Source organism: Andrographis paniculata, unplaced genomic scaffold (assembly GCF_009805555.1).
Source record: "Andrographis paniculata isolate CXL003 unplaced genomic scaffold, ASM980555v1 Contig98END, whole genome shotgun sequence".
NCBI lineage: Eukaryota > Viridiplantae > Streptophyta > Magnoliopsida > Lamiales > Acanthaceae > Andrographis > Andrographis paniculata.
Window position 1 is genome coordinate 730,405 of NW_026137637.1, and position 16,671 is coordinate 747,075.

The following is a 16,671-nucleotide window of genomic DNA, read 5'->3' on the forward strand; positions in this document are numbered from 1 at the left end:
ATCTTTGGATTTCTCCTTCAACGCCGCCTCTAGATCTTTACCATATAGGTAATCTTCTATCTACATCGTCTAGAAACCGAAGTTCATTCCATCGACTACCTTGACAGCACGATGATCAACCATCTTGATTCCCACAAACAAACCAAAGGTTCACTTGATATGAGAGCACAGACTTTCAACACAAGGCACCTCCGCAAGTCACAAGAGATTCCCACAGCCACAATTAATATCCGATGTCTTACAGTCCACCTTACCAACGAATCAGAATATGATACCACTTGTTGCGAAAATTTCAGGAAATCAAGAAGAGATAAACAAAGATACAAGAACACACCTAATTCGATCATAATGATCTACGTTTGGGGGCGCTGCCAAGCCAGAAAAGTTTACTAGTACGCAGACACATGTTAAAGTAAGAATACATAGATATTTATAGGCTAAGTCTATGCCAATAATATGCAAACCATATCTCAAAAATCTCGAATATAATATCTAAATCATATTCCTAGATTTTATGATATAATCACGTTTCATAACACTTCCATTTAATTTGTCAACTATTTTGGTCCGTCCAATATAATTTACTCTTTCTTTTTTTTTTAAAAAAAAAACTATAATTATACACTTTAATTACATTTTACAATTCATAATTTATAATTTTATTTTATTTTAACTAAACTATTTAATCATCTTAATTTTAATTCTATAATTAATTTTATTAAATCAAAATTATTTTTATACATTTTTTAATTACTTACTAATTATACAATATTTAAAATTTCATACTTAAGCTAAATAGACAGATTAAGTGAGAGGGACTATAAAATTTATAAATTAAATAATTTTGATACAATATTTCAAAATGAAAAGCCGTGACAGTGTCAGGTTGCCAAACCCTATCCATAAGTACAAATATGCCAATTTATAACTAATTAATTTGTTAACTACACCATTCAGATTTCATTTATTAATAATGTGGACAAATATATTATGACTTTAAATGAATATCTAATTTCTATACATTTTTAGAATTTTCATGTCTTTTTTATACCTTAATAGAATGTTTGGAAACCTTTAAAATATGATCTTTTATAATCATAGTCTAAAATTTGTTTGTTTTTCATTTTCATTTTCATTTTATACCATGTACATAAAAATTTAAGATAAACTAACAAATTATAATATGTTAATAAAAATAATTTAAAATATAATATATATAATTAAAATTAAAATAATTATTTAATATAATTAAAACTAAAAGATTATAAATTATAAAATTTAAAATATAATTGATATAATCTTTTAAAAAAGAAAAAAATAACAAGACAAAAAACAACATGAATATAATAAATAAAACATAGAAAGTATTATATTATAATAAAAATTAAATTAAAAAATATTGTTTTTTTATGTATAAATATCTATTTATATTGTAATTGTGAAGAAAATAGAAAAATTATAAATATATATAATTTATTAATATTTTTTTGAAAAAAATATGTAATAATTGCAAAGATTTACACTATTCACATAAACTTTTTTCCCCAAAAATATAAAATCAAATATTTATTTTTTATTTTTTATATTATACTAAAAATTAATTTTACGTTCAAAACATTACATCAATACTTATTTATAACCATATCATACTACTGTTCTAATTCAAATTTTTTACTATTTAAATTTCAACTCAAAATCCAAATTTTCAAACAAACACACCCTAAAAAACACACCAAACACAACCTAAGACCATCTCAAACCCATTCCTTCATTTTTTAAAGAATATAGTAAAAATGCAATTGATCTACAGTAATTTTACTTCAACCGTAAACTTCAATTTTTTACTCTAAAAAGTATATTTCATATATATTCCTATTTTATATTATTTTACATAACTTTTTATATTTATAAATTACACTCCAATTTTAATTTATTTTTACAATATAACCCAAATATATATAATTACACATTATTTTTAAAAAACTATATAATTATATATCACTTCTCGAAAGGTAAAATTATATATCACTTTAAAAAAAAAAATTATAAGTTATTTTTAAAAAATAAAATTATATCACTTTTCAAAAAATAAAATTATATATAATTTTTCAAAAAAATATAATTACACAATATATCCAAAAAAATAATAAAAATACACAAATACCACAAAATACCACACAAACTCCACTCAAAAAATGGAGTTGAGTAACACTATTGCGGGCTGCAAAAATAGGGGGGAATTTGGGGGTGGGTTGGAGCCCCTCCCCCCAATTTTTGCATAACCCGGTTGGAGTTGCCCTAAGCTCATCTCCAACCCATCAACTTCATTAATTTTACTTCAACTATAACTCTATTTTTCATTATTATTTTTTAAATATTCAATTTTTCATATTATTTTAAACAATTTTTTTTATATAATTAATTTTTTTTTTTAAAAAAAAAACTCATTTTTTTGGTTGCTGATTTGAAAATGCCTAAAAAACACACCCTAATTACTCTCTCCGTCCACAGTCTATCTATTCGTTTACTTTTGCACGTAGATTTTAGTATATCAGTATTATATTGATACGTGTTACAATTGATATATATATAAAAGCTATTATACCCTTAATATTTATGGTATTAAGTGGTGTTATTTGATCTCATTTGTGTAATATTATATAAATGGTGGAGTAATTTTATATTTTAGTTGAAGATATATTTGATAAAAAAAATAAATACATTTGCTATAAACAAACTAAAATAACAAAATAAATAGATTTCCTGTGACTATTATAATTTAAAATTTTACCAAACCCACCAAATCATAAAAGACAACCCACAATTATTATTGTAATATGAACATCACGTTCTCCTTCTCCTCCCAAGAGTTGACTGTTTTTTAGTCAACCCAATTCTCCCGCACAAAGCCTGCAGCAAATTATTCTCCTCTTCCCAGCGTTTCGAGCTTCAAAATCGTTCATCCATGTCGACTCGTTGTCCTCCTCCCTAAACTCAAGTAAGATCAATCGAAAATCTTCGTTTTTCACTCGCAATTTCATCTGTTTTTCATTATTAACGCGAATTCTATTTTTTTTTCCCATCGAATTGGTGCAGATTTTAGCGATGAAGCAGTTCGATTGAATTGGGGGGAAATTAAACAGCACGAAAGGGAATCAAAATCAAAATCCTCAAATATCCCGAATTCGATTATTAGGAATTGAAAATTCGACCTTAAATGGGCAGAAAGGGGAGCGAATTGGAACCCTCGAGGTTTGGGTTTTGGATCGTTCTATTGATGGGCTTAGTGTCGTTTACGGTTGTGTACATTTTCATGTCGTCGGCATTAAGACCTCCGCCATTATCATCTTCGGATTTAGCTGTAATTGATGGTAGGAATTTGGAATTGGAAAATGGTGGGGGTTGTTGCAGAGGGATTCCCAATTTGGAGCTATGGGGGACTGCTGTGAAATGGGGTTCAGATTTCAAGTTCAATTCCTCTGAGGAATGTTGCAAGGCTTGTAAGGCAATGTGCACCGGGAACGACGGGCCTTGCCTTTGTGATACATGGGTTTTCTGTGGGAATAAGGATGCTTGCGGAGACAAATTCGGAGAGGTTAGTTGTTTTCGGGCATAGGTGCATTATAATTGTCGAAATGATGTCTTGTATACATTTTGTTTTTGATTGATTGAGGGGTTTGGATGTGTTGAACTTTTTTCGAAATTGTGGATTCGGATTATAGAATATGATGAACCGTAGTGTATTATATTTGTCGAAAATGATGTTTTGTATAGATTGGATTACTTGTGTTTCTTTGATTGGAGGGTTTTGGATGTGTCAAACTTATTTTGAAATTGTGGATACGGAATATAGAATATGATGAACCGTAGTGTATTAGATTCGTTGAAAATGATGTTTTGTATAGATTATATTCTTTTGTGATTCTATTGATTGAGGGGTTTGGATCTGTTGATCGAAATTGTGCTTATGGATTATAGGATATGATGAACCGTATTGTATTATATTTGTCAAAAATGATGTTTGTATATATTATAATTTTTTTGATTTTTATTGATTGAGGGGTTTTGATGTGTTGAACTTAGTACATACGGATTATAGAATATGAGGAACCCTAGTGTATTAGATTTTTCGAAAATGATGTTTTGTGTGAATTATATTCTTTGTGATTTCTATTGATTGAAGGGTTTGGATGTGTTTGAATTTATTGTGAAATTGTCCATACGGGTTATAGAATATGATGAAACGTATAAAACATTAGTAAGTTGCGAACAATGTAAATTTGTTGCCGTAGGAGTACATAAAAGGTTGAAGATCAATTTATGTGCCATTTGACAATTACTTCTACTTGTAATTAAAAAATCGAAGCTAAAGTTTATATTAGAATCACATGTGATCGGTTTTTGGAGAAATTGATTTTAGTTGCTTGTTTATATTTTGGTTTCCATTGATTGATTTTTTTTTTTTTGTAATGTATATATTTGATCGATTGATATTAGTTTCGTAGATTGCTTACCATTTCTTGATTCTGGATTACTTGCACAATTTTTTTTTTTTTGTGTGTGTGTGTGATAACTAGTCCTTGTGTGGCTATTTTCCTTTATCTAAAATTTGATCAAGATATTTTCCACGTTTATTTTTTCCCTTAGTGTTGGTTGAAGAAACAAAAGGACGTCATGGTTCCCGAGACGAAGGAAGTTGGCAATGCAATTATGTGGACATCCGGCGTCATATTTGGTGGAGGAGAGGTATGCATATTATTCATCTTCCTTCTTAGCTTTGCCATTATTTCCCAATGAAATTATCGTACTAAGTAACACGAGCATGTCATAAATCTAGCAATGAGCATCGATTGACTTTGTTTGGTATTTTGGTTCATGTGGCGTATAGATTATGTCGGGATATCGTTGCATCATTAGATATATTAAGCAATGGAAGAATTGGATTGGAAACGAACAATTTTGTCCTAAAAATGGAAGAAAAATGTTTGAGAGAGAGATTGGTTTTCTTTGAACTTGTAAAATTACCTTTTCAATTAATTTGGCTTTCTTTACAATTATTAAATGGGGGAATATTTGAAAAGTTAGTAATAATTGGTATTTTTTGCTTTTTATAAAAAAAATAAAAAAAATACAAAAGGTAATACCCCCTCCGTCACCTAAAAATGTGCTTAAATTTTAGGGCACAAGTTCTAACGTAGATGTGTACGTACTTTCAGTTACTATTTGTTACTGAAAAAGGAACTAAAACATTTTTAGGTGCGAGATAAAAAAAAGAAAGTAAATAGAAATTTAGGTGACAGAGGAAGATTATAATTTTTTACCAAAAAAACATGAATATTTTTTTTAATGACAATTTAAAAAAAAAAAGTGAGCATAAATTTAGATGTTAGACGGGTTTTTTCTTTTCATTTATTTCGTTAAAATCTCGGAAAAAACAAAAGGAAAAAGAATTTCCAAGTGAAGCAATCATTTTTGGTTCTTGTTGGAGTCGAGCATCATATAGTTTCTTTACTCGGAAGTGCTTCTTCTTCGTAGGGAATCGTTGGCCTAGAAACAGAGCATGGTACTCTTCGTATCAAGGTATGATTATCGATATAAGTAGCAACGCCTTAGCCGGTTTTAAGTCAAATTGATTGCAATATACCATTGATGCTTTCGATCCCGGTTTTGTTTTCCAGCTTCTGCCCGATTGTTCGCCACATTCAGTTGCATACATTCTTGAGTTGATGTCTCTACGCCTTTGCGCCGGTTGCCACATTTATCGAGCAGAAAGCCGGGGCCAATCTTGGGATGCAAAGGGAAATCACATAAAAGATGTAAGCCTCTCGAATCCTTCTTTGTGCTACTATTTTTATACTCCATTTTTATGGTCTTAAATATCATCTTATACTTCATTATTGACGGGTGTTTTAGATTTTTTCATTTTACATGAATCTACTCATCAATATAGTACTCCCTCTGTCCCAAATCAACTTAGACATAGTTTTTTGTGGTACGAGATTTGAGGAATACTGATGTTCTATTGAGCAAAATATTGGTTAAAAGTTCTATTTGTCTTTGTAAATGTGTGTTTTAATTTAAATGTAAAATTAGTGGCTATTCTGTAATAAAAATTAGAAAATGAATGTAGTTTTATGGTGATATATTTATTTATGACAATGGGATTACGGGACAACTGATTTGGGATGTGCAAAATTAGTAAAATAAGTCGATAAATATGGGACGGACTAGCATGTGTAAATATAAAACAACACAATGATCTATTATATTGAAGTATGTGTAGTTTATTCTAATAAAATTTCAATAATATATTGTGTTATATAGAATTATATAATATGTTGTCGGAATATATACCGTGAAATATGTGTTGTTCGTTTTACTGATTGGTGCTGACTGAGTCAAATCAATATGTAAACTAAAGTGGATATTAGATATATACATATATATATATATGTATTTTTAAGACCATAGTTGAGACTAAGGGAGTATATGATTACCGAAGGAATTAGAACTATCTCTCATATTTCGCGCTCTTATTTATACGGCTATGCCATTTGGCGCCATATAAACATTGCAAAATGTTAAGGGTGTGTTTGTTTGGAGTTTGGATTTTAAATTGAGATTTCCGAATAGTATAATATTTAAATTGAAATAACTGTATGATGTGATATAAATAAATATTGATGTGATGTTTTGAATGTAAAACTAAATTTTTTAGTATAATATAAAAAATAAGTATTTGATTTGATATTTTTGGGGAAAAACTTTTTATGAATAGTAAAAATCCCTCAAAATCCTTCAAACAAACACACCATATACGACGAAGAGTAATATGTGGTCGACTCTTTCTAGTGTCTACAAACCTTATAGAGTTGTAACTCACTCGTTTTCTTACAAGTATTGTAGGCTCCGTTTGGCCCTCCGTACGCTCTAATTCAAGGCACACTAGAAGCACAGGGAATGGAATCCAAAAAAATTCGATCCGAGCATTGTCCGTCCATAAGGAGGGGGTCGGTGGGGTGGGTCGACTCCGGCCCGGAATTCTTCATAAGTCTAGCTAACCATGAAGAATGGAGAAATCCGTATACGGTGTTTGGTTCTGTGCTACAAGAAGATATGGATATTGCCGAAAAGATCAGCCGGCTCGCGACGAAGTCTGACGTTTGGAACGGCGTAAATGTCTCGGTTTTGGCCAAAATTGTGCCGTTGAGTGTTCGTAGGATTAAGCTTGGCCATGGCGACGAATGATTAATCGGGTAAGAAAGAAAAATGATGAATCGGTAAGAAAGAAAAGGTGCTTTTTCCAATGTTAGATGTTATATTTTGCTATGCTTTGTTTTGAGTATATGTTAGTTTATACAAAGAATGTTTACGACAGAGTTTTTTCTTTTGCTTCTATAAAGTAACGACAGAATAAAAATCAAAGATTTAAATTTCACTAATTTACAAGCTTCTATGACTGCTTGTTATGTGAATTATTTATGGAGATTTTTTTTTTCTTAATTTTATCCAAAATATATTTTATTCTCTCGTCAAATATATTCATTTTTTTTTCCCTCTTCTATCAGTCAACACTTATTTATATTAAGCAAACAAATAAAATAAAATAGATATTTTTTGGGAATATACTATTTCTATCCAGTAACAAACACTTATTTATACCAAGCAAACAAATAAAATAAAATGGATATTTTTTGGGAATATACTCTTTTCCGTAACAAATGATACATTTTTCATTTTAGTCTATCTATACCTTGCTATGTTTGGTAAATTTTACTAATTTAATATATATAAATCAACATAATTAATTTTATAATATATAATATCATACATCACATAAACCAATTCAAATTTTTTTATAAAATTAATTTATGTTAATTATAAATAAATATATTTGGGAATTGTTGACTTTTTTTAGTAGATAATATATATTATATTAATGTGTGTATATTTATATTTTTTAATAATATTTATAGAAAATTGCTCTATTGAGAAATATTGAATGAATATTACTCCCCTTGTCCACACACAAAGTAAATATTTATTTTTGGCGCTGTGTTTAAGAAATAATAGTATTTTAACTATAGTTGGTAGTTAAAAGTAGTGTAATGACATTTTTGCCCTTTTTTTTTATAAAAGTAACGATGTGATGTAAAGTAAAAGTATTTGTAAAAAAAAAATGAGGTATTTAATGAAATGTTTACTTACGTAAAAAAAAATAGAAATATGTATACTTTCTAACTGGATATTAGCTAATTAAATATATGGCCTTAGAAACTTTGTCTCTAGCCAAATATATCATTTAAAATGAAACGGAATAAGTATATTTAATCAAAATATAATTGAATAAATTATTTACATTAACAAAATATTTACTAAATGAGCGATAGAGATGACAATGGGTTCGGTCCAGCCGGACCCGAGATCCGACCAATACACATGGCTCGACCCGAGACCTAACCCAATAATATCCGAACCCGATCATATTCGGATTCGACCCGAACAATACCCAAAAAAGATCCGATGGACCTGACAAATTCGAATTTTTTCACAATTCTTAAAATTTAATTTAAAATTGGAGCCGAACCCGGATATGACATATATTAAAATTTATATATTTTGTTTTAAAATATTATAATAAAAACATAATAAAAATAAATAAATAAAATTAAAATCATATTTTTAATATAATTTATATTATTAAAAATTAATTTATATATATAATTAATATATTAGTAATATATTAATTGGATCTTGGCCGGGTAGGATCCACCCTTAGACCCAAAATCTGACCCGCACACGATAAGTGTATAAAATACTCGACCGGGCCCAATATCCAAATAATTAGACCTGATTCCAAATAAATGAATAGCGTCCGGGTCGAGTTTCGGGTCTACTCGGACCCATTGCCATCCCTAACGAGCTACAAAAGATTTTTAATTTTAATTATATACAGTAAAAAAAAATTAATGAAAATTTTATATTTATGAGGGGTTTGTGTTTATTGTAATATGAAACTAATTTAAAAGAGAATACTAATTTAATTTTTTACTTAAATAATATATTTTATAAGAAAATAATAATAATTTTTGTTCTTAAAAAAAATATTGTTAATTGAAAATTCAAACAAAAAATAATATGATAATTCACCTTATATATAAAAAAAAAATGATGCGGGTTTCCGGGTGGATAATGGATCCAAACCAGGATCCGACCAGGCTACCCATTTATCTTGTGACATCGCTAGTTTGTCTGCCCTACTCGCCCATTCGACCTTACGAGAAGGAACGGCGCCGGAAGCTGTCGAACAACTCTTCGCCGAATCTCGGAATTTAGCCGTCCGTTTCATCTCAGATTGAACCGCGTCGCCGGTTTCATCAATCCAGCCGGAAAAATGAGGATTATGATAAAGGGCGGAGTATGGAAGAACACGGAGGACGAGATCTTGAAAGCGGCGGTTATGAAGTATGGGAAGAATCAGTGGGCCAGAATCTCGTCGCTGCTGGTTCGGAAATCTGCGAAGCAATGCAAGGCGCGGTGGTACGAGTGGCTCGATCCCTCTATTAAGAAGGTACGTTGCTCATCTGTTCTAGGTTTTCCATTGTTGTTTTCCTGTTTTTGCCTTTTCTTCAACTTGAGCTTTAGGTATAAAAAGGAAATCTGTGCTATGAAATTGATACTGGAAAAATGAAAGTTACGAAAATTTGAATGGTGTGGATTTGTAGGAGTGCATTTAGGGTTAGGGATAGGGATGAGGAAAGGCCTGTAACATGTTTGTCAATATTAACTGGATTGAAGAATGGTTTGGGAATGCTCGAAATGTATATAGTGAGTGATTTATTTCAACATACACAGCTGACTATGGGAAATTGCTTGATTATTGAAGGTTGGAGAATTGACATTGTTGTAGTGATCTTGAATTTGTTTTGTATGCTATCTAGGATGCATTATCATATTTCTTAGTTCTTTGGAAATGGAAATGCATGAACAGAAGAATGTTTGATTAATTGTTGGAATTTCTTATGGAGTTTTCATAATGCATATGAATCTTGATAGTTGGAAATTTCTTGTATTGCAGACTGAGTGGACTCGAGAAGAAGATGAGAAGCTGCTGCACCTTGCGAAACTTATGCCGACACAGTGGAGAACGATTGCCCCAATTGTGGGGCGTACACCATCTCAGTGCTTGGAGAGGTACGAGAAGCTCCTAGATGCAGCATGTGCTAAGGATGAGAATTACGAACCTGGAGAAGACCCGCGGAAATTGCGTCCTGGAGAGATTGATCCCAACCCTGAATCGAAGCCGGCACGGCCTGATCCTGTGGATATGGATGAAGATGAGAAAGAGATGCTTTCTGAGGCACGGGCACGTTTAGCGAACACTAGGGGAAAGAAAGCAAAAAGAAAAGCAAGGGAGAAGCAGCTTGAAGAGGCTCGAAGGCTTGCTTCACTGCAGAAACGGAGAGAGTTAAAAGCTGCTGGAATTGACGTTCGTCATAGGAAGAGAAAGAGAAGAGGAATTGATTATAATACTGAAATCCCCTTTGAAAAGCGGCCTCCTCCAGGTTTTTACGATGTTACTGATGAAGACAGACCTACTGAACTTGTCAAGTTTCCGACCACAATCGAAGAACTTGAAGGTGAAAGGAGAGTGGATAGAGAAGCACGGCTAAGGAAGCAGGACGTTGCAAGAAATAAAATAGCACAGCGGCAGGATGCTCCAGCAGCGATTATGCAAGCTAACAAGCTTAATGATCCTGAAACTGTTCGAAAAAGGTCTAAACTAAATCTTCCAGCTCCGCAGATTCCAGACCATGAATTGGAGGCTATTGCTAAGATGGGCATTGCTAGTGATCTGGTCGGAAATGACGAGCTAACAGAAGGGAATGCTGCCACACGTGCTCTGCTTGCTAGCTATGCTCAGACTCCGAGACAGGGCATGACTCCAATGAGGACCCCTCAGAGAACACCTGCAGGCAAGCAGGATGCCATTATGATGGAAGCCGAGAACCAACGGAGGTTGACTCAATCGCAGACTCCTTTGCTTGGTGGAGACAATCCAATGTTGCACCCTTCCGATTTTTCTGGAGTTACGCCTAAGAAAAAAGATATTGCGACGCCGAATCCTCTCTTGACTCCTTCAGCAACTCCCGGAGGCCAAGGGCTTACTCCTAGAATTGGCATGACACCTTCACGAGATTCATTTTCTATGAGCATGACTCCGAAGGGAACTCCAATGAGAGATGAGCTGCGAATCAATGAAGACATGGATGTGTACGACGGCGACAAATCAAGGCAATATGATTCAAAGAAAGAACTCCTTTCTGGATTGAAAAATCTTCCACAACCCAAGAATGAATATCAAATAGTTATCCAACCCTTCGCTGAAGACGAAGAAGAACCAGAAGAAAAAATTGAGGAAGATATGTCGGATAGAATTTCTAGAGAGAAGGCAGAGGAAGAAGCCCGGCTACAAGCACTACTTAAGAAAAGATCAAAAGTTTTGCAGAGGGAGTTACCAAGACCGCCTCCTGCGTCGTTGGATCTTATTAGAAACTCTTTGATAAGAGCTGATGAAGACAAGAGCTCCTTCGTCCCGCCAACATTGCTTGAACACTCTGATGAATTAATAAGAAAGGAGCTTCTATCTTTGCTAGAGCATGATAATGCAAAATATCCGTTAGACGAGAAAGCTACCAAGGAGAAGAAGAAAGGTAGCAAGCATGCAAAATCTGCCCCTGTGCCTTTGATTGATGATTTTGAAGAAAATGAACTGAAAGAGGTATGATCATATTCAGTTTTTGCTTGATAACATCAGTAATATGGTGACCTAGTTCAAGGGAACTTATGGGATTTTCTATTTGTCTTTTGTGTCTAATTCCACACATTAGGATTTATTGTTTTTATCATAACATGTCACTACTACATAGCAGTTCTAACATGAGTTAATAGCACGATTGGCTTACAAACTGCAGGTGGTCCCTATAGGCAAGAATTACAGAAATTCTTATTATAATGCTGTGATTGATTCATATTTCCTCTGGATTGTGCTTCTATTGCTCTTGTGAATTTTTACGCATTAGCAGTAATGCTTAGAGTTGTCAAATAAAAAAAAAAAAGGATATAAATTGATGTAGTTATCTTATGGTCATTCATCCATAGTTCTATTTATTTCATTGCTTGTCATTTTTCCTTTAGAGCAACTTATAGTAGTTCTTGGTAATGTTTAAATTAAATAAAATCCATGTCGCTGATATTGGTTATATGTAAATTTATCTCATATAGTGGGGATAGAGGCTTAGGCTATGGCGGTGAGTGGTCTGATTGTGGTTTCTGCCTTTTGACAGTGTAACAGCTCCACCTGTGACAAACCATCTATATATTTCGTAGCGCTGTTTTGTTGAAAAAAAAAATGCATATTAATGTTTCTTGGAGCAATGTGCATTTACATTTCCAAATATATTTGCTCTAAAAAAAACTCCTGATCAACGAGTTCTAGAGCCCTCCTTTTCATGGTTGTTGGTTTATACTTGTGTATGAGATAATGTACTGATATCTCTCTTGATTATGCGGCCTTTATTTGTTCGATGAGATGCTATGGAAGCTTTTGTGCAGAGGCCTTTTTGTATGTGATACTATTGTACCTTCGTAGTGCTGTAAATGAAATGTACCTATTTAATTTATAAAAATTGATATTCGCTCTTGATGTAGGCTGATGAATTAATTAAGAGTGAAGTTGATGTTCTCCGCGTCGCAATGGGCCATGAGAATGAATCTCCTGATGACTACGTCGAAGCACACAAGACATGCTTGAGTGACATGATGTACTTCCCGACCCGAGATGGCTATGGTCTCTCCAGTGTTGCCAGCAATATTGAAAAGCTTGCTGCTTTGCAGAATGAATTCGACAATGTGAAGAACAAGATGGACGACGAAACCAAAAAGGCACAAAAGTTAGAGCAGAAAATAAAAGTTCTTACAAAAGGCTACCAAGTACGCTTCTCTTCGCTATTAAACATTTGCTCCTTTCATCTTTATTCGGTTGGGATATCCAATTGCTTAGTTTTTCAAATTGACAATTTTTTCAATATTCTATTTGATTTTTAAAAATATTTTTAAATATTTTTAAAAAATATTTTTAAAAAATATTCTAGTTGTGCTGAAATAAGTTGCGTAATTTTCTTTTACCTTAGGTTTGGCCCTTGATCGTAGGACACTTGTTTTAAAAAAGTAGTTCGATCTTTTTAGTTTTTTATGCTTGAAATAAATACTGTAAATTGATATGATGCATGTTTGATGTTTGATGCCTGTGACAAATACTGTAAATGTGTATTAATCTCGTAGAAATTTTTTAATGCTTTAAGCGCTGCACCTGAAAGTTCTAAATAATTCTACCCGAAGTTTGGTGTCTTTGCAATAACTATATATTGCATTTGGAAGTGCCGATAATCTTACTTCCGAATGGAAATCTATTTATAGCTTGCGGTTATAATTTGCTTTACATCAAGGTTATAGTCTTGAATGCAATGATTTCTGAATTATCAGATGCGTGGTGGGAAAATCTGGACACAAATCGAGGCAGCCTTCAAGCAAATGGACACTGCTGGGACCGAACTCGAGTGCTTCCAAACTTTACACAAGCAAGAGCAACTCGCATCGACGCACAGGATCGGCAACCTTTGGGAAGAGGTTCAGAAACAGAAGGACTTAGAGCGCACTTTACAGAAGCGCTACGGCGACCTAATGTCTGAACTCGAAAGGGTCCAGAATTTGGTGGGCGCGTACAGATTGCAATCCGAAAAGGAAGCAGAAAATGCTGCAAAGAACACTGCCCCCCCAGTCGACGACGACGAGGCTAATGCTACTGCAGAAAATGGTTCGGAGAACAATGGCGCCCCAGTCGACGCCGAGGCTAATGCCACTGAAGATCAGCCTGTTGCTCCTAATGTCGTAACTCCCCAAACTGACGTCATCGATATGGGTGAGGCTAGCGCGGCTGACGGGCAATTTTCCGAAGCTAATGCTGCTGCAGATCAGTCGGTTGCTCCTAATGCCGTAACTCCCAAAAATGAAGTCGTCGATATGGGTGAGGCTAGTGCGGCTGACGGGCAATTTTCCGAGGCTAATGCTGCTGCAGATCTGTCTATTGCTCCTAATGTCGTGACTCCCAAAAATGAAGTCGTCGATATGGGTGCGGCTAGTGCGGCTGACGGGCAATTTTCCGAGGCTAATGCTGCTGCAGATCTGTCTATTGTTCCTAATGTCATATCTCCCAAAAATGAAGTTGTCAATATGGGTGAGGCTAGTGCGGCTGACTGGCAATCTTCCGAGGTTAATGCTGCTGCAAATAAGTCTGTTGCTCATAATGACGTAACTCCAAAAAATGAAGTCGTTGGCGGTCAATCTGCTGCGCCAAATATGATTACTCCGAAGAGTGAAGTGGCTGCCGACAATGGCGCGGGTGGTTTGGATCAGTCCGAGGCGAAACCTATGGAAGTTGATGGTATCAATGAAACGACAATCCAACAGCCCGATGCTCGGCCAAGTTCGGGACATGAATTGACTCTTGAATCAGGCAATGCTATGGATGAGTAGGGCTCACAAGACAAGATTGTTTCGAGGCTTTCCATTCCGTGGCGCGCTAAAAGTCTTAAAATCGAGTAAATTCAGGAATTCCGATGTCTTTCAAGGTACGAAGAGAAGTTTATTTCGAAACATAGACTATATATATTGTGTTGTGCTTCTTTTCACTTGGTTACATGATTGTATTTACCTAAAGAGGAGTTGCCTTGAACTATCATGTAGTTGTGTTGGAAGTTGCTCCGAACTTTCGAATTTTTAACTCGAAACTTTTTGCATTACCATATTCTAGCGATACATGAAGTTTCACTGGATTTAAAGCCGAATTGACATGGAGAGTGGACTCGCAACTGTGAGATTGATGTGAACTTGTTTGTGTGACTTTTAAGCGTAGTTTGTAAGTATTATTTATCTAAGATTAAAAATATTTTTATAATTTATAATATATTACAATGATGCTGGGGATCATAACTTTATTCGAGTTGTATGAGGCGATCTTGATAAAACAAATGAGATCTACGGTGATTGTGAAATTAATCGGCCTAATCAATGTAAATGAAATTTTATTTTTCACACATGGTTTGCCTAATGTGATTTGCATTGTAGGATCTAGTTTGCAAGTTATTAGGTTCAGCCGAAAGTTTAATCATAATGCACTCAAAGAAATCAGTAACAAACTCATTTGAAAAAGGATTATGAACAATCGATATGATGTTATTGAGAATTGTGATGACGATACGATAGAAATTTTCCAAACTAAGGCCGATCAACAACATATTCAAAAAAGAGCCAACTCTATAACAAATCTAAAGAGAAAATCATATCAATGGATCAAAGTCTTAATGAATCCGGACATAATAAGAAAGTAGACACTACTTCAGATCTTCATGCATCTACATCAAGAACCAAACACTCGATCAATAATAGTGAAAAAGATGACCTTAAGAAAAATCACATAAAAGACCTGGAACTAAATAAACAATTTGCAACTATGATCCGACATAGACTTCAACTCGACCCAACCAAGTATACTACAATGCATGCACACCGAAACGAGCCAACTTCACTGAATGCTTTACGGCTATCAAAATTGGATCACAATGGACAACTATCCATAATACCAATCAATGAAAAAATCCCATCTGATCTGAAAGAGGACACCGGATTTATGTAAGAGATATCGGATTTTGAGAAAACAAAGACTAATGAGTATATAGAGGAACATGAGGATGACAATATTGCCATGGATGAAACTCTCTCTTAAGTTTCTTTTATGGACTTACGAATCCTTGCGTGTAATATCCAGGGAGTTGGATAAAGAAAACACCTTACGAGATTTCAAAAATATTGTTGTAACACAATCGAGTTCAGCTTGTTACTATGTTTGAATCCCGTATCAGCAACGAAAAGGCTAACGAATTTATTCAGAAATCCGACTTTTCTCGATTCTTTGATAAATAATAAAAAAAGTATTTTAATTTGGGGCAGAAAAAATATATAATATTGTTGGTATATATTGAAATATGAAAATGCAAATCTTTTATTTAGTACTATTTTTATATATTACTTTTTTTGAGAGAATGATAGTATATCATAACGAATAATTTTGAAATAAGAAAAAAAAAACAAACACACCAATAATACTCGTACCCATAGACACTAGGGTTCTAGTGTGTTTATTTGGAGCTGTGGATTTACACTTAATTTTTTACAATAATATTTAGTTTAAATAATTATTTAATACAATATAAATAAAAATGTTGATATAATATTTGAATTAATTTTTTTTTTCTTTTTGTTTTTTGATATTTATAAAGAAAAATAATAAACATTTGAAATAACTTTCATCTGTCATGCAGTAGTATACATACATGTATATAGTAGGGATTGGATTGGATTTACACTATTCATCCAATTTTTTTCCCCCCAAAATCATCGAATCAAACACCTATTTGTCATTTTTTATATTATACTAAAAATCAATTTTACGTTCAAAACATTGCATCAACACTTATTTATATTACATCATACAACTATTCAAATTTAAAATTTTTACTATTCAAATCCCAACTCAAAATCCAAACCCCCAAA

General features: G+C 33.2%; 2 protein-coding genes across 2 annotated transcripts; both read left to right on the plus strand.

Annotated features, from left to right (window-relative positions):
• The first annotated feature begins 2,834 nt into the window (after positions 1-2,834).
• Positions 2,835-7,438, plus strand: LOC127243978 (uncharacterized). The gene is made up of 6 exons (XM_051264245.1): positions 2,835-2,998; positions 3,097-3,595; positions 4,648-4,746; positions 5,536-5,580; positions 5,679-5,816; positions 6,907-7,438. The coding sequence occupies exons 2-6, from the start codon at positions 3,218-3,220 to the stop codon at positions 7,246-7,248; spliced, it is 1,002 nt and encodes a 333-aa protein (XP_051120202.1). The 5' UTR covers positions 2,835-2,998; positions 3,097-3,217; the 3' UTR covers positions 7,249-7,438.
• A 1,802-nt stretch (positions 7,439-9,240) lies between these two features.
• Positions 9,241-14,864, plus strand: LOC127243811 (cell division cycle 5-like protein). The gene is made up of 4 exons (XM_051263984.1): positions 9,241-9,571; positions 10,079-11,782; positions 12,712-12,993; positions 13,546-14,864. Exons 1-4 carry the CDS (start codon positions 9,395-9,397, stop codon positions 14,593-14,595), a joined length of 3,213 nt encoding a protein of 1,070 aa, XP_051119941.1. The 5' UTR covers positions 9,241-9,394; the 3' UTR covers positions 14,596-14,864.
• Positions 14,865-16,671: the final 1,807 nt, after the last annotated feature.

Excerpts from the sequence above, each read along its gene's own strand:
- LOC127243978 (XM_051264245.1), top strand. The coding sequence starts at position 3,218 with ATGGGCAGAAAGGGGAGCGAATTGGAACCCTCGAGGTTTGGGTTTTGG. Across the intron at positions 4,747-5,535 it reads TCATATTTGGTGGAGGAGAG|GGAATCGTTGGCCTAGAAAC; the intron begins GTATGCATATTA and ends TCTTCTTCGTAG. Across the intron at positions 5,581-5,678 it reads ATGGTACTCTTCGTATCAAG|CTTCTGCCCGATTGTTCGCC; the intron begins GTATGATTATCG and ends TTTGTTTTCCAG.
- LOC127243811 (XM_051263984.1), top strand. The coding sequence starts at position 9,395 with ATGAGGATTATGATAAAGGGCGGAGTATGGAAGAACACGGAGGACGAG. Across the intron at positions 9,572-10,078 it reads TCGATCCCTCTATTAAGAAG|ACTGAGTGGACTCGAGAAGA; the intron begins GTACGTTGCTCA and ends CTTGTATTGCAG. Across the intron at positions 11,783-12,711 it reads AAGAAAATGAACTGAAAGAG|GCTGATGAATTAATTAAGAG; the intron begins GTATGATCATAT and ends CTCTTGATGTAG.